A 27,069-nucleotide genomic window follows, 5' to 3' on the forward strand; every position below is an offset into this window, starting at 1 on the left:
CAAAGCTTTGATTCCTCCACTGTACAAACACTCTGGTGTTTTTTATTGATTGTGATCAGACTCATTTATAGATAAGTTGTGAAAAATAATAATTTTTTTCTTCTTGCTGTTTGTTTAATTGCTCTCAAACAAAATTTTTAGCAATTGTATTAGTCCTGTTGGTCTTTTTTATGCGATTTTTCGCTTGACCGATTTTTCGTCTGACGCTTTTGATTTTTCGTCCTCGAAAACGTGATAAACAGTTAGCGCCCTGCGGGCATTAAGTGCTCTTAGAGCCTTTCAGCTCTGTTTCAGCTCAAACTGTTTTGGAGACTTATACTTATGGTGTGAAGGGCGGTTCTTAGAGGTTGAAGACACCCCCTATTGCCCCCGCCCCAGTGTTCCCCCCAATATTGCCCCCCCCCCCCTCCGTAGCTAGCTACTGACGAACAACTGCTTGAAAAACGCAAATTTATACTATTTTTGCAATTTTTTTCAAGCTTTTTGAAATTTTTTTGTCATTTTTTGTTTTTTATCAGCCCTAGTAATCAAGGAACCTCCTCAAGGTTTTGATAATAGGTTACTGCATCGTTTTTAGTGGTAATGTAATGGTTTCCACATTTTAACATCACGAATTTTGCTAATCTTTTGACAAAAAATGCAATTTTATCAAATTTTTGCCATTTTTTCTTTCCTCGGGTCATTCCAGTCCCAGGGGCCACAAAACATCGTATGGGTTTGATAATAAGTTACTGACAAGTTTTGAATGGTCATGGAACAGTTTTTTAACTTTTTAATGTCACAAATTTGAGCAATTTTTTGATAAAACTTGCTTTTCAAGTTTTTTTTTTGAAAGTTTTGTCGTTTCTTTTTTTATTTTTCAGCCTTAAGAGCCGAGGAACCTCCTCTAGGGCTTGAAAATAGGTTACTGAATAATTTTTAGATTAATTGGAATGTCCTGCAAGATTTTAACATCACCAATTTAGCATATTTTTGATATTTTTTGCCATTTTTTTCTAATTTTTTAACATTTAGTCATTATTCAGTTTTTTTTAGCCCCAAGTGTCAAAAAAGCCTTCGTTACGGTTTGATAATAAGTTACTGCAATATATTTGTTGGTAATGTGTTAATTTTCAACTTTTTAATATCACGAGTTTTAGCAGTTTTTTTTATTAAACTTGCAATTTTTGTGAAGTTTTTTGAATTTTTTTTTGTCATGTTTTAGGTTTCACTATTCTCAAGGGCCACGGAACTTCCTCTGGGGTTTGATAAAATGTTACTGCATAGTTTATAGATGTATTGGAATGTTCTTCAAGATTTTAATATCATGAATTTAAGCAATTTTTTAAAATATTTGCAATTTTTTCATGTTTTCGAATTTTTTCCTGCAACAGAGGCCCTGGGACCTCCTACAAGGTTTGATAGTAAGCTGCTTCATAGTTTCTAGAGTTAATGGGATTATGATCAAATTTTTATTAACTCCAGTTTTAGCAATATCTGGATAAAATTTAAACTTCAAATTTTTGGAAAATTTTTGTTCCAATCGTAGGGATCTTTGAGCCAGTGAAACTTTTTCAGGCTTGAAACAGGGATACTGTATAGTCTCTTGATACAATGAGATGGTTCTTAAAATATTAATGTCTTGAAATTTATCAAGATTTTTTTTAAATTTGCAATTTTTTTCAAATTTTTTCAATATTTTTTGTCCTTTTGTGGGTTTAACGACCATTACTGGCCCACGAAACTTTTCAAGTCTCGGAGATGGGTTACTTGGCAGAACTTTTGAGACAAAAAATGGTTTTGATTTTTTCATTTGCGAAGTTTAAAGTTTTTTTAATTTTGCCTTTTTCAATTTTTTTCATGGTTAGAAAACTAGAAGTTGCAGTGTCGAATTCGATCATGGAAGATATTCCTGTCTCCTTCTCTCTTTCGGTTAGCGTTCCTTTCCTTCTCTTTCTCGTTCACGTTTTATTTCTCTCTTTTTTGTTGATTCCGCACTTCAGCTGTTATTATGTGGCGTAATGTCATCATCTCTGATCCTCATTTTCAATGAGTTATAGTTGAAATGTTTTTTATCATAAATGATCCAACAGGCACTTTTAGGAAACCATTGTTAATTGCTCTCAAAAGCGATTTGTAGCAAATATATTAATCCTGTTTGTCTTTTATGCAATTTTTCGTCTGGCTGATTTCTCGTCTGATTCATTTGATTTTCGTATTCAGAAACGGGATAAAGAGGTAGCGCCCTAAGGACACTAAACCGTGGCTCGCTGTTGACGAAGCCAATCACTCGCCGGTCGTTTGAGAGCAATTCACCCGACGCTAGTTGGTTATCTTTGTCGCTATTACTAAAAGAAGGCATGAACTTTCTAATGAAACAAAGCTTTGATTCCTCCACTGTACAAACACTCTGGTGTTTTTTATTGATTGTGATCAGACTCATTTGTAGATAAGTTGTGAAAAATAATAATTTTTTTCTTCTTGCTGTTTGTTTAATTGCTCTCAAACAAAATTTTTAGCAATTGTATTAGTCCTGTTGGTCTTTTTTATGCGATTTTTCGCTTGACCGATTTTTCGTCTGACGCTTTTGATTTTTCGTCCTCGAAAACGTGATAAACAGTTAGCGCCCTGCGGGCATTAAGTGCTCTTAGAGCCTTTCAGCTCTGTTTCAGCTCAAACTGTTTTGGAGACTTATACTTATGGTGTGAAGGGCGGTTCTTAGAGGTTGAAGACACCCCCTATTGCCCCCGCCCCAGTGTTCCCCCCAATATTGCCCCCCCCCCCCTCCGTAGCTAGCTACTGACGAACAACTGCTTGAAAAACGCAAATTTATACTATTTTTGCAATTTTTTTCAAGCTTTTTGAAATTTTTTTGTCATTTTTTGTTTTTTATCAGCCCTAGTAATCAAGGAACCTCCTCAAGGTTTTGATAATAGGTTACTGCATCGTTTTTAGTGGTAATGTAATGGTTTCCACATTTTAACATCACGAATTTTGCTAATCTTTTGACAAAAAATGCAATTTTATCAAATTTTTGCCATTTTTTCTTTCCTCGGGTCATTCCAGTCCCAGGGGCCACAAAACATCGTATGGGTTTGATAATAAGTTACTGACAAGTTTTGAATGGTCATGGAACAGTTTTTTAACTTTTTAATGTCACAAATTTGAGCAATTTTTTGATAAAACTTGCTTTTCAAGTTTTTTTTTGAAAGTTTTGTCGTTTCTTTTTTCATTTTTCAGCCTTAAGAGCCGAGGAACCTCCTCTAGGGCTTGAAAATAGGTTACTGAATAATTTCTAGATTAATTGCAATGTCCTGCAAGGTTTTAACATCACCAATTTAGCATATTTTTGATATTTTTTGCCATTTTTTTCTAATTTTTTAACATTTAGTCATTATTCAGTTTTTTTTAGCCCCAAGTGTCAAAAAAGCCTCCGTTACGGTTTGATAATAAGTTACTGCAATATATTTGTCGGTAATGTGTTAATTTTCAACTTTTTAATATCACAAGTTTTAGCAGTTTTTTTATTAAACTTGCAATTTTTGTGAAGTTTTTTGAATTTTTTTTGTCATGTTTTAGGTTTCACTATTCTCAAGGGCCACGGAACTTCCTCTGGGGTTTGATAAAATGTTACTGCATAGTTTATGGATGTATTGGAATGTTCTTCAAGATTTTAATATCATGAATTTAAGCAGTTTTTCAAAATATTTGCAATTTTTTCATGTTTTCGAATTTTTTCTTGCAACAGAGGCCCTGGGACCTCCTACAAGGTTTGATATTAAGCTGCTTCATAGTTTCTAGATTTAATGGCATTATGATCAAATTTTTATTAACTCCAGTTTTAGCAATATCTGGATAAAATTTAAATTTCAAATTTTTGGAAAATTTTTGTTCCAATCGTAGGGATCTTTGAGCCAGTGAAACTTTTTCAGGCTTGAAACAGGGATACTGTATAGTCTCTTGATACAATGAGATGGTTCTTAAAATATTAATGTCTTGAAATTTATCAAGATTTTTTTAAAATTTGCAATTTTTTTCAAATTTTTTCAATCTTTTTTGTCCTTTTGTGAGTTTAACGACCCTTACTGGCCCAGGAAACTTTTCAAGTCTCGGAGATGGGTTACTTGGCAGAACTTTTGAGACAAAAAATGGTTTTGATTTTTTTAATTGCGAAGTTTAAAGTTTTTTTAATTTTGCCTTTTTCAATTTTTTCATGGTTAGAAAACTAGAAGTTGCAGTGTCGAATTCGATCATGGAAGATATTCCTGTCTCCTTCTCTCTTTCGGTTAGCGTTCCTTTCCTTCTCTTTCTCGTTCACGTTTTATTTCTCTCTTTTTTGTTGATTCCGCACTTCAGCTGTTATTATGTGGCGTAATGTCATCATCTCTGATCCTCATTATTAATGAATTATAGTTGAAATGTTTTTTTATCAATTTTTATGCAATTTTTCGTCTGGCTGATTTCTCGTCTGATTCATTTGATTTTCGTATTCAGAAACGGGATAAAGAGGTAGCGCCCTAAGGACACTAAACCGTGGCTCGCTGTTGACGAAGCCAATCACTCGCCGGTCGTTTGAGAGCAATTCGCCCGACGCTAGTTGGTTATCTTTGTCGCTTTTACTAAAAGAAGGCATGAACTTCTAATGGAACAAAGCTTTGATTCCTCCACTGTACAAACCCTCTGGTGTTTTTTATTGATTGTGATCAGACTCATTTATAGATAAGTTGTGAAAAATAATAATTTTTTTCTTCTTGCTGTTTGTTTAATTGCTCTCAAACAAAATTTTTAGCAATTGTATTAGTCCTGTTGGTCTTTTTTATGCGATTTTTCGCTTGACCGATTTTTCGTCTGACGCTTTTGATTTTTCGTCCTCGAAAACGTGATAAACAGTTAGCGCCCTGCGGGCATTAAGTGCTCTTAGAGCCTTTCAGCTCTGTTTCAGCTCAAACTGTTTTGGAGACTTATACTTATGGTGTGAAGGGCGGTTCTTAGAGGTTGAAGACACCCCCTATTGCCCCCGCCCCAGTGTTCCCCCCAATATTGCCCCCCCCCCTCCGTAGCTAGCTACTGACGAACAACTGCTTGAAAAACGCAAATTTATACTATTTTTGCAATTTTTTTCAAGCTTTTTGAAATTTTTTTGTCATTTTTTTTTTATCAGCCCTAGTAATCAAGGAACCTCCTCAAGGTTTTGATAATAGGTTACTGCATCGTTTTTAGTGGTAATGTAATGGTTTCCACATTTTAACATCACGAATTTTGCTAATCTTTTGACAAAAAATATAATTTTATCAAATTTTTGCCATTTTTTCTTTCCTCGGGTCATTCAAGTCCCAGGGGCCACAAAACATCGTATGGGTTTGATAATAAGTTACTGACAAGTTTTGAATGGTCATGGAACAGTTTTTTAACTTTTTAATGTCACAAATTTGAGCAATTTTTTGATAAAACTTGCTTTTCAAGTTTTTTTTTTGAAAGTTTTGTCGTTTTTTTTTTCATTTTTCAGCCTTAAGAGCCGAGGAACCTCCTCTAGGGCTTGAAAATAGGTTACTGAATAATTTCTAGGTTAATTGGAATGTCCTGCAAGATTTTAACATCACCAATTTAGCATATTTTTGATATTTTTTGCCATTTTTTTCTAATTTTTTAACATTTAGTCATTATTCAGTTTTTTTTAGCCCCAAGTGTCAAAAAAGCCTCCGTTACGGTTTGATAATAAGTTACTGCAATATATTTGTCGGTAATGTGTTAATTTTCAACTTTTTAATATCACAAGTTTTAGCAGTTTTTTTTATTAAACTTGCAATTTTTGTGAAGTTTTTTGAATTTTTTTTGTCATGTTTTAGGTTTCACTATTCTCAAGGGCCACGGAACCTCCTCTGGGGTTTGATAAAATGTTACTCCATAGTTTATGGATGTATTGGAATGTTCTTCAAGATTTTAATATCATGAATTTAAGCAATTTTTTAAAATATTTGCAATTTTTTCATGTTTTCGAATTTTTTCTTGCAACAGAGGCCCTGGGACCTCCTACAAGGTTTGATATTAAGCTGCTTCATAGTTTCTAGAGTTAATGGCATTATGATCAAATTTTTATTAACTCCAGTTTTAGCAATATCTGGATAAAATTTAAACTTCAAATTTTTGGAAAATTTTTGTTCCAATCGTAGGGATCTTTGAGCCAGTGAAACTTTTTCAGGCTTGAAACAGGGATACTGTAGTCTCTTGATACAATGAGATGGTTCTTAAAATATTAATGTCTTGAAATTTATCAAGATTTTTTTTCAAATTTGCAATTTTTTCAAATTTTTTCAATATTTTTTGTCCTTTTGTGAGTTTAACGACCATTACTGGCCCAGGAAACTTTTCAAGTCTCGGAGATGGGTTACTTGGCAGAACTTTTGAGACAAAAAATGGTTTTGATTTTTTTAATTGCGAAGTTTAAAGTTTTTTTAAATTTGCCTTTTTCAATTTTTTCATGGTTAGAAAACTAGAAGTTGCAGTGTCGAATTCGATCATGGAAGATATTCCTGTCTCCTTCTCTCTTTCGGTTAGCGTTCCTTTCCTTCTCTTTCTCGTTCACGTTTTATTTCTCTCTTTTTTGTTGATTCCGCACTTCAGCTGTTATTATGTGGCGTAATGTCATCATCTCTGATCCTCATTATTAATGAATTATAGTTGAAATGTTTTTTTTATCAATTTTTATGCAATTTTTCGTCTGGCTGATTTCTCATCTGATTCATTTGATTTTCGTATTCAGAAACGGGATAAAGAGGTAGCGCCCTAAGGACACTAAACCGTGGCTCACTGTTGACGAAGCCAATCACTCGCCGGTCGTTTGAGAGCAATTCGCCCGACGCTAGTTGGTTATCTTTGTCGCTTTTACTAAAAGAAGGCATGAACTTCTAATGAAACAAAGCTTTGATTCCTCCACTGTACAAACACTCTGGTGTTTTTTATTGATTGTGATCAGACTCATTTGTAGATAAGTTGTGAAAAATAATAATTTTTTTCTTCTTGCTGTTTGTTTAATTGCTCACAAACAAAATTTTTAGCAATTGTATTAGTCCTGTTGGTCTTTTTTATGCGATTTTTCGCTTGACCTATTTTTCGTCTGACTCTTTTGACTTTTCGTCCTCGAAAACGTGATAAACAGTTAGCGCCCTGCGGGCATTAAGTGCTCTTAGAGCCTTTCAGCTCTGTTTCAGCTCAAACTGTTTTGGAGACTTACACTTATGGTGTGAAGGGCGGTTCTTAGAGGTTGAAGACACCCCCTTTTGCTACCGCCCCAGTGTTCCCCCCAATATTGCCCCCCCCCCCCTCCGTAGCTAGCTACTGACGAACAACTGCTTGAAAAACGCAAATTTATACTATTTTTGCAATTTTTTTCAAGCTTTTTGAAATTTTTTTGTCATTTTTTGTTTTTTATCAGCCCTAGTAATCAAGGAACCTCCTCAAGGTTTTGATAATAGGTTACTGCATCGTTTTTAGTGGTAATGTAATGGTTTCCACATTTTAACATCACGAATTTTGCTAATCTTTTGACAAAAAATGCAATTTTATCAAATTTTTGCCATTTTTTCTTTCCTCGGGTCATTCCAGTCCCAGAGGCCACAAAACATCGTATGGGTTTGATAATAAGTTACTGACAAGTTTTGAATGGTCATGGAACAGTTTTTTAACTTTTTAATGTCACAAATTTGAGCAATTTTTTTATAAAACTTGCTTTTCAAGTTTTTTTTCGAAATTTTTGTCGTTTCTTTTTTCATTTTTCAGCCTTAAGAGCCAAGGAACCTCCTCTAGGGCTTGAAAATAGGTTACTGATAAATTTCTAGATTAAATGGAATGTGCTGCAAGATTTTAACATCACCAATTTAGCATATTTTTGATATTTTTTGCCATTTTTTTCTAATTTTTTAACATTTAGTCATTATTCAGTTTTTTTAGCCCCAAGTGTCAAAAAAGCCTTCGTTACGGTTTGATAATAAGTTACTGCAATATATTTGTTGGTAATGTGTTAATTTTCAACTTTTTAATATCACAAGTTTTAGCAGTTTTTTTTATTAAACTTGCAATTTTTGTGAAGTTTTTTGAATTTTTTTTGTCATGTTTTAGGTTTCACTATTCTCAAGGGCCACGGAACTTCCTCTGGGGTTTGATAAAATGTTACTGCATAGTTTATAGATGTATTGGAATGTTCTTCAAGATTTTAATATCATGAATTTAACCAATTTTTTAAAATATTTGCAATTTTTTCATGTTTTCGAATTTTTTCTTGCAACAGAGGCCCTGGGACCTCCTACAAGGTTTGATAGTAAGCTGCTTCATAGTTTCTAGAGTTAATGGGATTATGATCAAATTTTTATTAACTCCAGTTTTAGCAATATCTGGATAAAATTTAAACTTCAAATTTTTGGAAAATTTTTGTTCCAATCGTAGGGATCTTTGAGCCAGTGAAACTTTTTCAGGCTTGAAACAGGGATACTGTATAGTCTCTTGATACAATGAGATGGTTCTTAAAATATTAATGTCTTGAAATTTATCAAGATTTTTTTAAATTTGCAATTTTTTTTCAAATTTTTTCAATATTTTTTGTCCTTTTGTGAGTTTAACGACCATTACTGGCCCAGGAAACTTTTCAAGTCTCGGAGATGGGTTACTTGGCAGAACTTTTGAGACAAAAAATGGTTTTGATTTTTTTAATTGCGAAGTTTAAAGTTTTTTTAAATTTGCCTTTTTCAATTTTTTCATGGTTAGAAAACTAGAAGTTGCAGTGTCGAATTCGATCATGGAAGATATTCCTGTCTCCTTCTCTCTTTCGGTTAGCGTTCCTTTCCTTCTCTTTCTCGTTCACGTTTTATTTCTCTCTTTTTTGTTGATTCCGCACTTCAGCTGTTATTATGTGGCTGATTCATTTGATTTTCGTATTCAGAAACGGGATAAAGAGGTAGCGCCCTAAGGACACTAAACCGTGGCTCGCTGTTGACGAAGCCAATCACTCGCCGGTCGTTTGAGAGCAATTCGCCCGACGCTAGTTGGTTATCTTTGTCGCTTTTACTAAAAGAAGGCATGAACTTCTAATGAAACAAAGCTTTGATTCCTCCACTGTACAAACACTCTGGTGTTTTTTATTGATTGTGATCAGACTCATTTGTAGATAAGTTGTGAAAAATAATAATTTTTTTCTTCTTGCTGTTTGTTTAATTGCTCACAAACAAAATTTTTAGCAATTGTATTAGTCCTGTTGGTCTTTTTTATGCGATTTTTCGCTTGACCGATTTTTCGTCTGACTCTTTTGACTTTTCGTCCTCGAAAACGTGATAAACAGTTAGCGCCCTGCGGGCATTAAGTGCTCTTGGAGCCTTTCAGCTCTGTTTCAGCTCAAACTGTTTTGGAGACTTATACTTATGGTGTGAAGGGCGGTTCTTAGAGGTTGAAGACACCCCCTTTTGCTACCGCCCCAGTGTTCCCCCCAATATTGCCCCCCCCCCCCCCCCCCTCCGTAGCTAGCTACTGACGAACAACTGCTTGAAAAACGCAAATTTATACTATTTTTGCAATTTTTTTCAAGCTTTTTGAAATTTTTTTGTCATTTTTTGTTTTTTATCAGCCCTAGTAATCAAGGAACCTCCTCAAGGTTTTGATAATAGGTTACTGCATCGTTTTTAGTGGTAATGTAATGGTTTCCACATTTTAACATCACGAATTTTGCTAATCTTTTGACAAAAAATGCAATTTTATCAAATTTTTGCCATTTTTTCTTTCCTCGGGTCATTCCAGTCCCAGGGGCCACAAAACATCGTATGGGTTTGATAATAAGTTACTGACAAGTTTTGAATGGTCATGGAACAGTTTTTTAACTTTTTAATGTCACAAATTTGAGCAATTTTTTGATAAAACTTGCTTTTCAAGTTTTTTTTTGAAAGTTTTGTCGTTTCTTTTTTCATTTTTCAGCCTTAAGAGCCGAGGAACCTCCTCTAGGGCTTGAAAATAGGTTACTGAATAATTTCTAGATTAATTGGAATGTCCTGCAAGATTTTAACATCACCAATTTAGCATATTTTTGATATTTTTTGCCATTTTTTTCTAATTTTTTAACATTTAGTCATTATTCAGTTTTTTTTTAGCCCCAAGTGTCAAAAAAGCCTCCGTTACGGTTTGATAATAAGTTACTGCAATATATTTGTCGGTAATGTGTTAATTTTCAACTTTTTAATATCACAAGTTTTAGCAGTTTTTTTATTAAACTTGCAATTTTTGTAAAGTTTTTTGAATTTTTTTTGTCATGTTTTAGGTTTCACTATTCTCAAGGGCCACGGAACTTCCTCTGGGGTTTGATAAAATGTTACTGCATAGTTTATAGATGTATTGGAATGTTCTTCAAGATTTTAATATCATGAATTTAACCAATTTTTTAAAATATTTGCAATTTTTTCATGTTTTCGAATTTTTTCTTGCAACAGAGGCCCTGGGACCTCCTACAAGGTTTGATAGTAAGCTGCTTCATAGTTTCTAGAGTTAATGGGATTATGATCAAATTTTTATTAACTCCAGTTTTAGCAATATCTGGATAAAATTTAAACTTCAAATTTTTGGAAAATTTTTGTTCCAATCGTAGGGATCTTTGAGCCAGTGAAACTTTTTCAGGCTTGAAACAGGGATACTGTATAGTCTCTTGATACAATGAGATGGTTCTTAAAATATTAATGTCTTGAAATTTATCAAGATTTTTTTTAAATTTGCAATTTTTTTTTCAAATTTTTTCAATATTTTTTGTCCTTTTGTGAGTTTAACGACCATTACTGGCCCAGGAAACTTTTCAAGTCTCGGAGATGGGTTACTTGGCAGAACTTTTGAGACAAAAAATGGTTTTGATTTTTTTAATTGCGAAGTTTAAAGTTTTTTTAAATTTGCCTTTTTCAGTTTTTTCATGGTTAGAAAACTAGAAGTTGCAGTGTCGAATTCGATCATGGAAGATATTCCTGTCTCCTTCTCTCTTTCGGTTAGCGTTCCTTTCCTTCTCTTTCTCGTTCACGTTTTATTTCTCTCTTTTTTGTTGATTCCGCACTTCAGCTGTTATTATGTGGCGTAATGTCATCATCTCTGATCCTCATTATTAATGAATTATAGTTGAAATGTTTTTTTATCAATTTTTATGCAATTTTTCGTCTGGCTGATTTCTCGTCTGATTCATTTGATTTTCGTATTCAGAAACGGGATAAAGAGGTAGCGCCCTAAGGACACTAAACCGTGGCTCGCTGTTGACGAAGCCAATCACTCGCCGGTCGTTTGAGAGCAATTCGCCCGACGCTAGTTGGTTATCTTTGTCGCTTTTACTAAAAGAAGGCATGAACTTCTAATGAAACAAAGCTTTGATTCCTCCACTGTACAAACACTCTGGTGTTTTTTATTGATTGTGATCAGACTCATTTGTAGATAAGTTGTGAAAAATAATAATTTTTTTCTTCTTGCTGTTTGTTTAATTGCTCTCAAACAAAATTTTTAGCAATTGTATTAGTCCTGTTGGTCTTTTTTATGCGATTTGTCGCTTGACCGATTTTTCGTCTGACGCTTTTGACTTTTCGTCCTCGAAAACGTGATAAACAGTTAGCGCCCTGCGGGCATTAAGTGCTCTTAGAGCCTTTCAGCTCTGTTTCAGCTCAAACTGTTTTGGAGACTTATACTTATGGTGTGAAGGGCGGTTCTTAGAGGTTGAAGACACCCCCCTTTTGCCCCCGCCCCAGTGTTCCCCCCAATATTGCCCCCCCCCCCCCCTCTGTAGCTAGCTACTGACGAACAACTGCTTGAAAAACGCAAATTTATACTTTTTTTGCAATTTTTTTCAAGCTTTTTGAAATTTTTTTGTCATTTTTTGTTTTTTATCAGCCCTAGTAATCAAGGAACCTCCTCAAGGTTTTGATAATAGGTTACTGCATCGTTTTTAGTGGTAATGTAATGGTTTCCACATTTTAACATCACGAATTTTGCTAATCTTTTGACAAAAAATGCAATTTTATCAAATTTTTGCCATTTTTTCTTTCCTCGGGTCATTCCAGTCCCAGGGGCCACAAAACATCGTATGGGTTTGATAATAAGTTACTGACAAGTTTTGAATGGTCATGGAACAGTTTTTTAACTTTTTAATGTCACAAATTTGAGCAATTTTTTGATAAAACTTGCTTTTCAAGTTTTTTTTCGAAATTTTTGTCGTTTCTTTTTTCATTTTTCAGCCTTAAGAGCCAAGGAACCTCCTCTAGGGCTTGAAAATAGGTTACTGAATAATTTCTAGATTAAATGGAATGTGCTGCAAGATTTTAACATCACCAATTTAGCATATTTTTGATATTTTTTGCCATTTTTTTCTAATTTTTTAACATTTAGTCATTATTCAGTTTTTTTTAGCCCCAAGTGTCAAAAAAGCCTTCGTTACGGTTTGATAATAAGTTACTGCAATATATTTGTTGGTAATGTGTTAATTTTCAACTTTTTAATATCACAAGTTGTAGCAGTTTTTTTTATTAAACTTGCAATTTTTGTGAAGTTTTTTGAATTTTTTTTGTCATGTTTTAGGTTTCACTATTCTCAAGGGCCACGGAACTTCCTCTGGGGTTTGATAAAATGTTACTGCATAGTTTATAGATGTATTGGAATGTTCTTCAAGATTTTAATATCATGAATTTAACCAATTTTTTAAAATATTTGCAATTTTTTCATGTTTTCGAATTTTTTCTTGCAACAGAGGCCCTGGGACCTCCTACAAGGTTTGATAGTAAGCTGCTTCATAGTTTCTAGAGTTAATGGGATTATGATCAAATTTTTATTAACTCCAGTTTTAGCAATATCTGGATAAAATTTAAACTTCAAATTTTTGGAAAATTTTTGTTCCAATCGTAGGGATCTTTGAGCCAGTGAAACTTTTTCAGGCTTGAAACAGGGATACTGTATAGTCTCTTGATACAATGAGATGGTTCTTAAATTATTAATGTCTTGAAATTTATCAAGATTTTTTTTAAATTTGCAATTTTTTTCAAATTTTTTCAATATTTTTTGTCCTTTTGTGAGTTTAACGACCATTACTGGCCCACGAAACTTTTCAAGTCTCGGAGATGGGTTACTTGGCAGAACTTTTGAGACAAAAAATGGTTTTGATTTTTTCATTTGCGAAGTTTAAAGTTTTTTTAATTTTGCCTTTTTCAATTTTTTTCATGGTTAGAAAACTAGAAGTTGCAGTGTCGAATTCGATCATGGAAGATATTCCTGTCTCCTTCTCTCTTTCGGTTAGCGTTCCTTTCCTTCTCTTTCTCGTTCACGTTTTATTTCTCTCTTTTTTGTTGATTCCGCACTTCAGCTGTTATTATGTGGCGTAATGTCATCATCTCTGATCCTCATTATTAATGAATTATAGTTGAAATGTTTTTTTATCAATTTTTATGCAATTTTTCGTCTGGCTGATTTCTCGTCTGATTCATTTGATTTTCGTATTCAGAAACGGGATAAAGAGGTAGCGCCCTAAGGACACTAAACCGTGGCTCGCTGTTGACGAAGCCAATCACTCGCCGGTCGTTTGAGAGCAATTCGCCCGACGCTAGTTGGTTATCTTTGTCGCTTTTACTAAAAGAAGGCATGAACTTCTAATGAAACAAAGCTTTGATTCCTCCACTGTACAAACACTCTGGTGTTTTTTATTGATTGTGATCAGACTCATTTGTAGATAAGTTGTGAAAAATAATAATTTTTTTCTTCTTGCTGTTTGTTTAATTGCTCTCAAACAAAATTTTTAGCAATTGTATTAGTCCTGTTGGTCTTTTTTATGCGATTTGTCGCTTGACCGATTTTTCGTCTGACGCTTTTGACTTTTCGTCCTCGAAAACGTGATAAACAGTTAGCGCCCTGCGGGCATTAAGTGCTCTTAGAGCCTTTCAGCTCTGTTTCAGCTCAAACTGTTTTGGAGACTTATACTTATGGTGTGAAGGGCGGTTCTTAGAGGTTGAAGACACCCCCCTTTTGCCCCCGCCCCAGTGTTCCCCCCAATATTGCCCCCCCCTCTGTAGCTAGCTACTGACGAACAACTGCTTGAAAAACGCAAATTTATACTTTTTTTGCAATTTTTTTCAAGCTTTTTGAAATTTTTTTGTCATTTTTTGTTTTTTATCAGCCCTAGTAATCAAGGAACCTCCTCAAGGTTTTGATAATAGGTTACTGCATCGTTTTTAGTGGTAATGTAATGGTTTCCACATTTTAACATCACGAATTTTGCTAATCTTTTGACAAAAAATGCAATTTTATCAAATTTTTGCCATTTTTTCTTTCCTCGGGTCATTCCAGTCCCAGGGGCCACAAAACATCGTATGGGTTTGATAATAAGTTACTGACAAGTTTTGAATGGTCATGGAACAGTTTTTTAACTTTTTAATGTCACAAATTTGAGCAATTTTTTGATAAAACTTGCTTTTCAAGTTTTTTTTCGAAATTTTTGTCGTTTCTTTTTTCATTTTTCAGCCTTAAGAGCCAAGGAACCTCCTCTAGGGCTTGAAAATAGGTTACTGAATAATTTCTAGATTAAATGGAATGTGCTGCAAGATTTTAACATCACCAATTTAGCATATTTTTGATATTTTTTGCCATTTTTTTCTAATTTTTTAACATTTAGTCATTATTCAGTTTTTTTTTAGCCCCAAGTGTCAAAAAAGCCTTCGTTACGGTTTGATAATAAGTTACTGCAATATATTTGTTGGTAATGTGTTAATTTTCAACTTTTTAATATCACAAGTTTTAGCAGTTTTTTTATTAAACTTGCAATTTTTGTGAAGTTTTTTGAATTTTTTTTGTCATGTTTTAGGTTTCACTATTCTCAAGGGCCACGGAACTTCCTCTGGGGTTTGATAAAATGTTACTGCATAGTTTATAGATGTATTGGAATGTTCTTCAAGATTTTAATATCATGAATTTAACCAATTTTTTAAAATATTTGCAATTTTTTCATGTTTTCGAATTTTTTCTTGCAACAGAGGCCCTGGGACCTCCTACAAGGTTTGATATTAAGCTGCTTCATAGTTTCTAGAGTTAATGGCATTATGATCAAATTTTTATTAACTCCAGTTTTAGCAATATCTGGATAAAATTTAAACTTCAAATTTTTGGAAAATTTTTGTTCCAATCGTAGGGATCTTTGAGCCAGTGAAACTTTTTCAGGCTTGAAACAGGGATACTGTATAGTCTCTTGATACAATGAGATGGTTCTTAAATTATTAATGTCTTGAAATTTATCAAGATTTTTTTTAAATTTGCAATTTTTTTCAAATTTTTTCAATATTTTTTGTCCTTTTGTGAGTTTAACGACCATTACTGGCCCACGAAACTTTTCAAGTCTCGGAGATGGGTTACTTGGCAGAACTTTTGAGACAAAAAATGGTTTTGATTTTTTCATTTGCGAAGTTTAAAGTTTTTTTAATTTTGCCTTTTTCAATTTTTTTCATGGTTAGAAAACTAGAAGTTGCAGTGTCGAATTCGATCATGGAAGATATTCCTGTCTCCTTCTCTCTTTCGGTTAGCGTTCCTTTCCTTCTCTTTCTCGTTCACGTTTTATTTCTCTCTTTTTTGTTGATTCCGCACTTCAGCTGTTATTATGTGGCGTAATGTCATCATCTCTGATCCTCATTTTCAATGAGTTATAGTTGAAATGTTTTTTATCATAAATGATCCAACAGGCACTTTTAGGAAACTATTGTTAATTGCTCTCAAAAGCGATTTGTAGCAAATATATTAATCCTTTTTGTGTTTTATGGAATTTTTTGTCTGGCCGATTTCTCGTCTGACTCATTTGATTTTCGTATTCAGAAACGGGATAAAGAGGTAGCGCCCTGAGGACACTAAACTGGGGCTAGCTGTTGACGAAGCCAACCGCTCGCCAGTCGTTTGAGAGCAATTCGCCCGACGTTCGTCGGTTATGTTTATTTTGTCATATCTTGTTATTACTCAAAGTTGGTGTGTTCTAAAGATAGCGAATCTTGTGAATATTTTCATTTTTCACCTTCCAATGATTGCATTAATAGATATGTTGAAGAATAAGTTGAAAGCTGAATACGCTTGTTGAGTTAAAAATTTTGAAGCACTAAAAGTTCTTTATCTTAGTTTTAAAGAACACGTTGTTTCTAATCCTTGTTCCATATCTCACATTTTTGAGAAATCAAACTTACTTGTCTAAAAAGATAACCTGGATAGTGACTCTTGCTTATTTCGAGGTCGTCAACTTATAAGGGTCGTAAAGTTGTTCTCTCAAAGGTCGAATCTGTATTATATCTTCTCTGTTGGATCTTAATCATCTTAATCTCGAAGTCCAAGGCCGGAATTCATTGCCCTCATTTGCCATGCATACGCCCTATTATTGTAACGACCTCAAGGGTAATCTTTGTTTGTTTCATCTGCAAAAGTGTCACGTAATAAAGCAAAATGTTTTGACAGAAAACATTAAATGGAACTACATTACATCACAATAATTGATAATTGACAAATAAAATACAAGGCAACAAATCGGACATGAGAGCAACTATCACTGACCCGACTGCTCAATTTAGCGAAAGACCAATCATTCGAAAATTAATTTGTGTGCCTGAATGTTGGAGTCTTTTCTCTTATTTCATAACTTACTGGGGGGGGGGGGGGGGGGGGGGGGGGGATTGCAGATAACATGTACCCTCTAAGCTAGGAAAGTGGCGCAAAAGGAGAAGATCGGCATGTTCTTATTAGCCTTCAAACTTTTAGTTATCCACAATTGACTTTTGAATTGGAAATATTTTGACCCTTTTCTTGCGATTCCTTTGGATTTGAAATCCCTCTCTCAGGGTAATTTATTTACCCTTGGGCGGGAATAGCTGAGAAAATCCTACTTTTCATTATTGAACAATTTATTTATAATATTTATATTCCTTCCAACCTCTTTTTAATTCGTTTTGCAACTTTTTTCTCTACCCCCCCCCCCCAGCGGTGCAAATTAATTGCAACTCCCAAGCACAATTTCTATATTAACACTTGGACCTTATATTTACTGACACACGTTAGGTAACTAGGTGTGGATAACTTGAGAGCTTAAACTTTTAACTTGGGGGCTTAAAAGTTTCTTTTTAAGCTTATTGAACGGTGGTGGGCTCAGTGACAAATGCATTATTTACTTTTAAGTTCTTTTTTCCTTGTTTGGCTTATTCAAATGTCTCAATGCTAAATACCCATATACATAAAAGACAATAGTAGCACCCATCATAATGGAAAGGCAGGGGAGCAGAGACAGCTCTGCTCCTGCCTCGGACAGAATCGAAGAGGTCGAGATGGTTTCGTGGCATGATTTGGATGTAGACGGAGATGATATTGAAGTTGCGTTTTTGATGAGGTTGCTCGTATTGCTTGTAAGAGTTGCTTGGGTGCTTCCACACGGCCTGTGAATTAGGTATAGAGTTCTAGATTTAACAAAAACATAACTTCTTCAACATAAATTTAGCTTTTTAGATTCAGTAAAAAAATGCTGCCCAAGACTTTGCTGAAAAATATTTCGTTTATTTTGTTGAATAAAACTTCCGAGGAAGAATAAATGCTTGATGCTAGACTGCTCGCTTGCTATAAATTTTGCGCCTTGCACCGTATTCGCAAACTCTTCTCTGATATTGAGTGGGTGAGTTTTCCGTGCTCACGGCTGCTTGCTTTTGTTTTATTTGTTTATTCAAAATTTTAGAATGAGCTGAATATGTATTAAATATATGCTGAATATATTAAATGGGAAACTAACTTGTAGTAAGCATGGCTGTAGAAGTGTGTATGGAGCAGCGCATACCAGGTGTAGTTGAACAGTGACAAGTATCTCGTCCATCTAAAACAGACAATGTTTAATAGCTGTAGTTTACGCAAAGTTGTTCCAATTTTGAAATCTAATTGATAAATGACGCCTCTTAGCCTTTTTCCATAGAAATCACTGGCTAATTTTCTTGTCTATGATGCAGATTTATAAACACTGCGTCTTTTTTAAAAAAAAATTGCTAAAATTTTTCAAAGTTTTTTCGGTAGTTTATCTTGCTAAATTAAGCCTTTATAAAATCTTTGGTACATTTGTTGTGAGGTCGTTACGTGATAGTAAAAATTTGCGTGATAGTAAAAAGTTGCGTGATAGTAAAAAGTTGCGTGATAGTAAAAAGTTGCGTGAAAGTGAGGTCAGTGGGTGCTATTAAAAATGGAGCGTGAAGTTATGTACCTAAATCCGAATGGGAGTTGTCGGCTGTAGAATCCTCCGAACATGAGCATCATTAAGAGAGAGATTGCGCAGAGGGTGAGGGTGTGCTGGTAGTTCATTGTGGTACACCCTATTGCCACTCCTGCGCACACAACACACACACTCAAGGTCAAAAGACATCATTTAACATCACACGACCATGCTAGACAAAGTAAACAAAACGTCGCAATATCCTGCAAAGTCGTAAATAAGTCAACACACAGTCATACGAAACAGCAAATGGTCTGCAAAACCAGCTTTCTAGAATGGCGAGTTATAGCAGCCGAGTTTTGCAAAGACTCATTAAATGAACACCTCGACATAGTTTTAGGTAGGAGAAAAACGCCCAGAAATTAAGGCTCCATGAACAAAAGGCCCCAGTAGGCATTCTCGAATCTAGGTTCGAAATTAACTGAAAAATAAGCGACTGCAGCAATATTTATCAACTATCGTCTCATGGTAGGGCAAAACGCGGGAAATATAATTCTATATGACATGTCATAGTGTGTCCTTGTTTTCCTGAACTTTGATCACGTCAAAATCAGGACAAGTTCCTGAGAAATTTCTCCTAATTATCTCTTGTTGAATATCACAAGCTATACAGACATCTATTATGATGATATGTCACTACAAATCTTCTCTTACAATGAAAGACGCCATGGACTTTTTTCGCGTTTTAAAAAGAACTTCCCAACGAAGTTTGTTTTTAAAAAATTCTGAAAGGTCTGCAAACAAACTCGATGAGATCTAAAGTCTCGCTCAGAGTTTTCAGCCAAACGTTTTCTAATGCTTCTTTTTCTAAAGACGTTGCTTTTGACCTATCGCATTTATTTTTCTCAATAATCAAGGCACTTCTGTTGCTATGGTCAATTCAATTTGATAACTAACCCAGAGCATTGAACTCTACAACAGTTGATACAATGATGGCGAGGGTGACGATGAAGCTGCTCAAGTTAACCATTCCAGACACCCAGTAGACCACAGTGACCATGAGAACAGGGTAGATACTGATCATCGGGATCTCAACCAGACACTTGCCCAGATAGTACGCCGACAGAGAATACCTAGAAAGAGGATAATTATTATACAGCCTGCCTGAATCTAAGGTCGCGGCACAATTTCGCAAAAAAATTGTTAAACAAGTTCTTGGTTAAGAAAACAAAAATGAAGATGTTTTCGGACCAAACCAACTATTAACTACCGGAATTATAAATTGATTATTCTCAGAGAAACAAAATTATTAATGGAGATTTGGCAAAAACCGTTACGATAAAAGCTTCGCGTTTTAATTCTTGTGAAAAATACCAAGTACGAGAAAACTGTTTCAAGAAAGAAACCTTTTTTGTTGTCGTTATCTAGGGTGCTTATGAGAGCATTTCAAATTCGTTCACTTACCATCCGGATGAGCGTTCTCTTCTGACCACTGTCCTCTCTGATGGGAATGAAAACATGACCTTGTATGGGGCATAGAATGCCCAGTACTGAGTCAGGAAATACAGCTGTGCTTTCCGTCTCTCCACATCGTCTTCCGAATCACCCACCTAATTGAACAAAATTTCTTTCTTGTTATTTTCTTAATATTTACAACATATAATATTGTTATTTTCTAGATATTTTTCTCGTTTTTCTTAATTCGGTTTCCAACAAATTTTTTACTTATAACTTAATTATTTTAGACCGATTTTCAAAGTATGGTTTTCAAAATTAACAGTTCGGTCAGTAGCAATACGGAATGCGGAATCCAATTGATTCTTATTTTTCACTAAATCGAACGAATTTAACTTAGTTCTAATTCTTTTACGACTTTCACTGACAGTTCAATTGCTTTTACGAATTTATTTTGCCCAAATGTTTCAGAAACATTTTCTACTGCTTTTTTCGGGGATACTTTATACCGTTTAAGTGGCAGATGGAGTAGGAAAGGTTACGTAATTGTAGTAACCTTGAACCATATGATGCACATGAACAAAGTGACTGAGAGTAGTTCCACTGCAGAGTATCTGTTGATGACCTGTTTCCACCTGTGTGAAAAACTCCTCTGTCCCAGTGTCTTTATCTGCTGCATGTATGAGGCTCTAAATAAGCAACAGGTATTTCACAAACAGATTTTAAAGGTTATCTGTTAAGTTTTGATTCTGTTCATTATTCGTCACAAAAATTCTGCTTCTAGTCGTAAAAAAAAGCATTCGAGGAAAAGCTTAAAAGAGTTGAGGACTCGGTTTAAATTTTTCAAAAAATCTAAACGAATTTAATGACGTCTGGACATTTTATCTAGTTGTATTGACTTCTTGAAGATGCAGTGAAATAAGAACACGCACGTGCCAGTTTTGAACAGTTGTAAGCCAGGAATAGCAGAAGTTTTTATAAACAATACTGGGAGTTATCTAGCGCGATACGTGTTTCAAAAAGGTTTCATGACTGCCGAAGTTGAATCGAAGTTCTAACCCGTGCCCTGAACCGATACTCAGTTTTCGATTATTGCTGCTACCATGTGTAACTTGAGAGTCGCGTAACTTGTACCCAAGTATCTTGAATGTGGACTTACTTTGGAGTTGGGTCCAGAAGTGGTCTGTTGTTCTCCATACCATTTGATGTTGGGGTGTGGTTGTCCTCGCAGGGTTTCAGGGTCAAAGTGCCTTCTTTCTCTGCTGTTCGACTGCTCCAACTCTTTGGCACGATGCTGAAAACCAAAATGGTCGATTTCAGAAATAACCCGGAATGGACATATTTGGCATTGGTTTTTCTTCACAGCTGCAATTTTTAAGATGTTCAACTCGTTATTGGAACTGTTTACCCACTTATTACTGTTATTTCTCTACAATTAGAACTATAGCTTCGAGGGGGAATACACCGTGTTCCCAATTATCAGGGAGATCCCAAGAGAAATGCTCATTTGATGCCGTTCGAACAGATTTACGAAAGCAAAGCCTTTCTTTATTGCCAGGGGGAATGATTTCCAAAGGTTACTGAAACAATGACTTACCAAGAAGAGCGACACGATTCAGTTTCTGATGACGCCATGTCAACGGAAATTTCCAAACTGTCCGATTTGGGCATACTGATACTGCCATTTTTACTGTTATCCGGCACCAGCTGGAATTTATCATCACTCAAGACATCCAAGAAATACTCTGCGGGGTTGTACTGCGGTGGGCAAACGTACCCTTGCGCCGCTAGGGCTTTTATGGAATCGTCCGGACTTCCGAAGAACATTTGAGAACCTTCGTGAAGAATTAAGATTTTGTGGAAATTTTTGAAAATGTAGCTCGAAGGCTGATGGATTGAACAAATAACAATTTTCTGCTCATTCACGGCAAAGTCGCGCAGGAACGTGATCAGTTTTTTGGCAGCCGATGCGTCTAGACCGGAAGTGGGTTCATCTAGCAGAATGATTTCTGGGTTGCATAAAATTTCACAGGCAATATTGAGGCGTTTCCGCTCTCCGCCTGATAAACCGTAGCGATACCCATCCCCACATTGAATATGACAGCAGCCCTGAATTTTTAAATAGGTCAATTTTGTCGACATTTTTTTTCTATACCATAGTAGTAGTAGAACATACGGTGGGTCGTTTTCTGACATTGATGTCAACAATCAATCTGTTATAATTTCAGTAATTTCTTATCCAATCTTTTAAAGTCAGATTCACGGATTATATGCTAGAATAAGTTGAGCAAAAATGCAAATTTTTAAGTTCAAGAGCTGAAATTATTACTTGGGAATTGCGCGAATTGTCCACGATAAACATTTTTTTCTGTCTTGTTTTGAGTAAGTGAAAAGTCGAAAACAAGATCGAAGTTCTTTAAAAAAGTGTCTTTCAAAAAAATGTTAATTGAGTTTGTTGAGCTAAGATTTTGGTACCTCTAAGTTGAGAAGTTGCAATACTCTTTGTACCAATTCCCCTTTCTGTCTCTGAGACACGTTTTTTCCCAGTCTCAAGTTGGCTGCAAATTTGATGGTCTCCAGCAATGTCAGGTTCTCAAAGAAGGCATCTGTTTGCTGGACCAGACAGATCTGCTTAACCGATTGACGGGTAATTGGTTTGCCGTCAATAGTTACACTGCCTTTCACCAAACCTGAAAAAAGCAGTATTCGTTGATGCGCACAAATTTGTATGATTGTGTTGACTTTTTTGTAAAATTTATGTGCTGGCTTTTCACGAAAGGATCATATTGACTAAACTTATACGAGATTTAAGCAATAGACAACATAACTAGATTTTAGTGCGGTTTTATTTGAAATAATTGCAGACGGAGTGGGTTGTTCTTTTTCCGGAAAAAATGATGTGCAAAAATTAATTATTGTATTTTTTAAAAAGTTTGTAATCATTGAATTGTTTTGTAGTTTACGCTTCATGAGTGACTCTCACATTTTTTCGGAAGCAGTGACCCACATTTGATTCCCATAAATGTTTAGGTTATCAAAAATCGACAGAGCCGCAATTTATTTTCTGATAATTGTATATATCAAAATTAATATCAGCTATGAACTGTCAGTTTATTATTTAGTTTCCTAAATCTCATCTCGATATTCACAAATTTTAGTTTTCGTAGCTTTCAAACTGTCGTTCTGGCAACTATTAACTTCTATCAACAATTTCAATTCATTTATAGTTCGTTGAATTTTGGGCGCTTTTTGTGATGTGTGTTGAAAACCATGTTTCAATGGTCTGAAAAATTGGGTAAATGAACCCTGAATTTTCAACTTCAATGAGATCCGAAATTTTAAATTTTGGAGAGAGGTGACAATCATTACGATTGTGCCGATTGTGACAGTAAGTAATCTGTTTTCTTTTGTATTATGACGCTGTCTTTAGATAAAAGTCCTTAAGGTCATTTTTGTCAACCGACGTAACAAATCTCATTTAATTTCCAGATCATACGATGTTTCTATATAATTTTGAGAGATAAGGTCTGAAATGAAAGCATTAGGATCGGTCTTAATCGTATAAAATCCCAACAACAATTCCATTTCTTATAACATTAAGGCCATTAATATCTGGTTTTAAATTTTCGGTTCTTTCAAGAAATCTATATGATCCGTTTAAATAAGATTAAGATTCAGGATAATCGAAATCTTTTGAGATACTTATAGTTTGAATTTGTTATTACGTTGTCATCATCCTTTATTTATGTTCATTTTGCCATAAATGGAAGGTCTATGACTAAAAATTTTCATAAAAAAGTGGATGACTAAAATTGGATGTTCTTTAACTGGGTTTAATGTTTTCATCGTAAACCAGAGCACAATACAAGCGTCTATTGATATGAACTTACTTTCGAAGAAAGTCTGTGATTGATAGACAAATTAAAAAGTTAAATTTAATTAATTTTTGTTCACATTTACAAAACAAGATAAAAATTTATAACTAGCTAAAAAAGAATGAATAAATACAAAAATTTGGTGATGCGATTAGGCACCTTAACTTGATAAGAGCATTTCCAACAAATTTGTTGTTTTTGTGAGAAAATCAAATTTTTTATTGTTCTTTTGCTGAAATTTTGTTTGAATAAGATATTTATTTTATTGGAACTTTTAATTTTACATTTTAAATTGTATTATTTTTGCAAAGGGTTCAACATGTGCTGCTAGGGCAATATATCGAAACAAAAATTTTGACAGCGCAGATGAAGTTATTAACTGCTCCCAAAGGAAGTTTGTAGCAATTATATTAGTCCTGCTGGTCATTTTTAATTTAATGTAATTTTTGTTACTACCGACTTTTCGTCTGACCATTTGCTTTTCGTCCTCAAAAACGGGATAAACAGGTAAAACCCGTTTATAGCCGAATAATCAATTCATCAAAACTCTTTAAGATACACACATTCATAATATGAAGGCGGTTCTTAGAGTTTGACGCCCTCCCACTTAAGTGCACACCTCACCCCCACGTCTTTTCCCCTCCCTCAACTTACTTCCCCTCACCTCATGCTCAACGGACCCCCCTTAATTAAGCGAAAGCTGGCTCCCCTAAGCAGCACCTAGTTTCTGACGAAGCGAACTGCTGGCCCGTCGTTTGGGAGCGATTCGCCCGATCTAATTTGGTCATGTTTCAAATATCCATTGACCAATCAAATTTGAGCGCTCACAAATGCTACAACGTACATGATCTTCGGACGTTATAATTTGCTTGCTTTTGATAGTTTCATAGCACGTCGCTTGGTTCACTGAGGCATCATCAAATGCCTTAATCTGATATTTTACCTTTCAAACAGCGCTTAAAGCATATGAGAATAAAGTTTAAGTTCGATCTACTGTCTCAATTTTACAGTTCTCTATCTATTGGCCTTTTGATCTCATTTCCTGTCACCCAAGAATGGGTAAAAACGTGCGACAATAGTTAAACTTTGAAAAATGCATTCAATTTTTGTAACCACCGCTGATTTTTTTGCGCAAAATCTCTAAAATGCAGATGAAAACCGTTGTAAGTAAATATTGCTAATAAATGGCCGGTCACGCATGAACTAAAAGTCGTCACTTGAGTTAATTGTCCGAGGTAAATAGTGATAAATGTTACATTGTTACCTGTTCGCCTGCCAGACAGAATATCCAGAGTGTAGGTTTTTCCAGACCCACTGGGACCCATAACTGCCACAAATTCTCCCCTTTTCACACTCCCAGATAGATTCTGGACTATCCGGTTGCGGTATGTGACGTTAGACCATTCCATACTTGTGGATAAGTTTTCCCAAAAAATATGAAATTGTTTTTATAAAGTGAAATTTTGAATATATACTTTAAATGGATGAGTTAAAATGGGATTATTTTGGGACAAATAATAGCTCTAAATGTAAAAAACGGCTTAATAAATGAAATAAATTTGCTGATTTTGTCACAAATTTACAGATATTTCTCGTTTGCAAAAGACAACTAATAAATGAAAGAACAAAATTTATGACTTTCGGATGATAACAACAAGATAATTGTTGCTCTGCTCAAATCTATGTATGAGTATATTCTAAAATAAAAGAATCAATGTCAAAGAATAACAACACTGAACCGAATAAATGGGCAAAAATAAATGATTAAATAGCGCAAAAGGGGGGAGTTAATTATTCCAATTGATAAATTTCAAACACCCAATGTAAGCCGATTGATATTTTGATAACGCCTATATGAATTTAGCCCAACAGCGAAAGGTAGCAGAGTTATATCTAGTACACATTTGACCTAATAGGGCGAGAATTTCTCGTCAGGCCTTGTTGTCTGAACAAATATCACCTTTTGACTATTTTGTAAGTGAATTTACAATTTATCTTATTTCTTTTGTTTCGAAGATTTGTTAAAATTTACGAATTTTAATCTGCTTTTCAAACAGTAAAATCTTCTTTTAAAGTTTTCTTTAAGATAGATATTTGATTTCGAGTTGAATTGGAGTAGAATTTTAGACTCCAAACCCCGTTTAACCTCTAAAATTTCATAAACTTTTGCGGACAAAAACCGAAAGAGTTTCCAAATAACCCGAAAGTATTTAAAGAATATTCCGAAATAAACGCCTTCGCTCCCTATTACGTAATCCAAGTTGTAATACTTTGATTGAGTTTGTCAGTCTTTATTGTAAAGGTAACTTTCTGTAAGTTTGTTTGCGCGGATATATTTGGTCAAATATACTCGAGAAGTGTAAATACGCACACCCTCGAAAACGCACAATTTCTATTGGACGGTTTCAACCAAAATGGCGTGTAATAGAGACTGAAGTAGATTTTTGCTTTTGGTGTACGCTTATGAATGGTCGTATGATTTGTGTGTAATATTCAGTCGCTATTTTGCTGTATATACTGTAATATTGTATTGTGTTCGCTGTATAAACATGTACCGTTCTCAAGCTTTGACGCAAATATATTTTTTTCAAATTCTGAATTTAAGAAAACAGCGTCTGTATACAAACTATAAATTAAGACTCAACGCGGAAAAATATGCTTGAAAATATATGTTGTTGAAAGTGCGTTTGAATTACATCAGTTTTTTTTTCGTAGCTGCGAATCGTATATTCAAAACAGCCATTGTTTTGCATCAAATTCAACCTTTTTTTCGTTTTCAGTTTTTTTTCGATTGCATTGTAAATTTAGTTCACACGCGTTGGACGCTCATTTAATGTTAAAAGATAGAATTGCGACAAATATGTAGGAAGAAATGTAATATTATACTTTCGCCGCCGCGGACAGGAAAATGGTAAAGAATATATTTCTCCTACACTTTAGGGAAGCAACCAAATAGAGCTATGAACTTAAAATCCCCCAAGCGCACATAATTTTATCCTGTCTTTTTTTCAGACCGAGAACATAGTTAATATATGCGCTTATATATAAGTAAAATTAAAAGAATAAAGTATATATTCATCGTGAATATTTAACCGACGTGGGAAAAATGAACTAAATATTTTTGGACGACGAGTTAGCAGGAAGTGGAAATAAGAGCTGCTTATCATTGATGAATTCGAATTGTGCTGTAGACTGTATAATACAAGCTTACATCATGCACGGCATGTGTGTGAATTTGTTAGAATTCGCCGACTAGTTTGACAGCTTTTTTGAATAATTCAGTTCGCGCTTGTAACTGGCGTGTTTAGTTTCCATTCCAAAATTAACATATTCCAAAACTGGAGCTAACTTTGAAATCTCGGTTTTAGTATTGAGATCATTGAAAGCTTTGCAACAAAGAAATATTGTGGAAAATTTAAATTATTAAAAGTTGTGCCAGCAAACATGTTAACTGACTAAAAAGAAAACAAAGTATGCTCTAATATTTAAGGCCATATTTTTTTTGTTCGGATTTGATTAAACTTAGCATTAATTACTAGACTCTGTCGACGAAATGAACAAAGAATATCAGACACT

The 27,069-nt window shown here is 34.6% G+C and overlaps 2 protein-coding genes across 5 annotated transcripts in view; one reads left to right on the top strand and one right to left on the bottom strand.

Moving 5' to 3' along the window:
* The window catches only part of LOC142348156 (dynein axonemal heavy chain 6-like), a 193,017-nt gene that overhangs the window by 111,104 nt on the left and 54,844 nt on the right, over positions 1–27,069 (top strand). The gene's annotated exons all lie outside the window — the stretch shown is intronic.
* On the bottom strand, positions 17,001–26,383 carry LOC142348155 (uncharacterized). Its single transcript, XM_075399366.1, has 11 exons — positions 26,309–26,383; positions 24,758–25,343; positions 22,094–22,308; positions 21,216–21,727; positions 20,778–20,912; positions 20,175–20,307; positions 19,628–19,773; positions 19,121–19,296; positions 18,215–18,335; positions 17,756–17,836; positions 17,001–17,408 (listed from the first exon to the last, which is right to left on the bottom strand). The coding sequence occupies exons 2-11, from the start codon at positions 24,900–24,902 to the stop codon at positions 17,150–17,152; spliced, it is 1,923 nt and encodes a 640-aa protein (XP_075255481.1). The 5' UTR covers positions 24,903–25,343; positions 26,309–26,383; the 3' UTR covers positions 17,001–17,149.

Source organism: Convolutriloba macropyga, chromosome 10, assembly GCF_964194025.1.
Source record: "Convolutriloba macropyga chromosome 10, txConMacr16.3, whole genome shotgun sequence".
NCBI classification, from domain to species: domain Eukaryota; kingdom Metazoa; phylum Xenacoelomorpha; order Acoela; family Convolutidae; genus Convolutriloba; species Convolutriloba macropyga.

Bases quoted from the DNA above. Each gene is read 5' to 3' on its own strand.
- LOC142348155 (XM_075399366.1), bottom strand. From the start codon at position 24,902: ATGGAATGGTCTAACGTCACATACCGCAACCGGATAGTCCAGAATCTA. The intron at 21,728-22,093 runs GTACCAAAATCT...TTAAAAATTCAG, and splicing joins TGCAACTTCTCAACTTAGAG to GGCTGCTGTCATATTCAATG. The intron at 19,774-20,174 runs GTTACTACAATT...TTGTTCAATTAG, and splicing joins TGTGCATCATATGGTTCAAG to GTGGGTGATTCGGAAGACGA.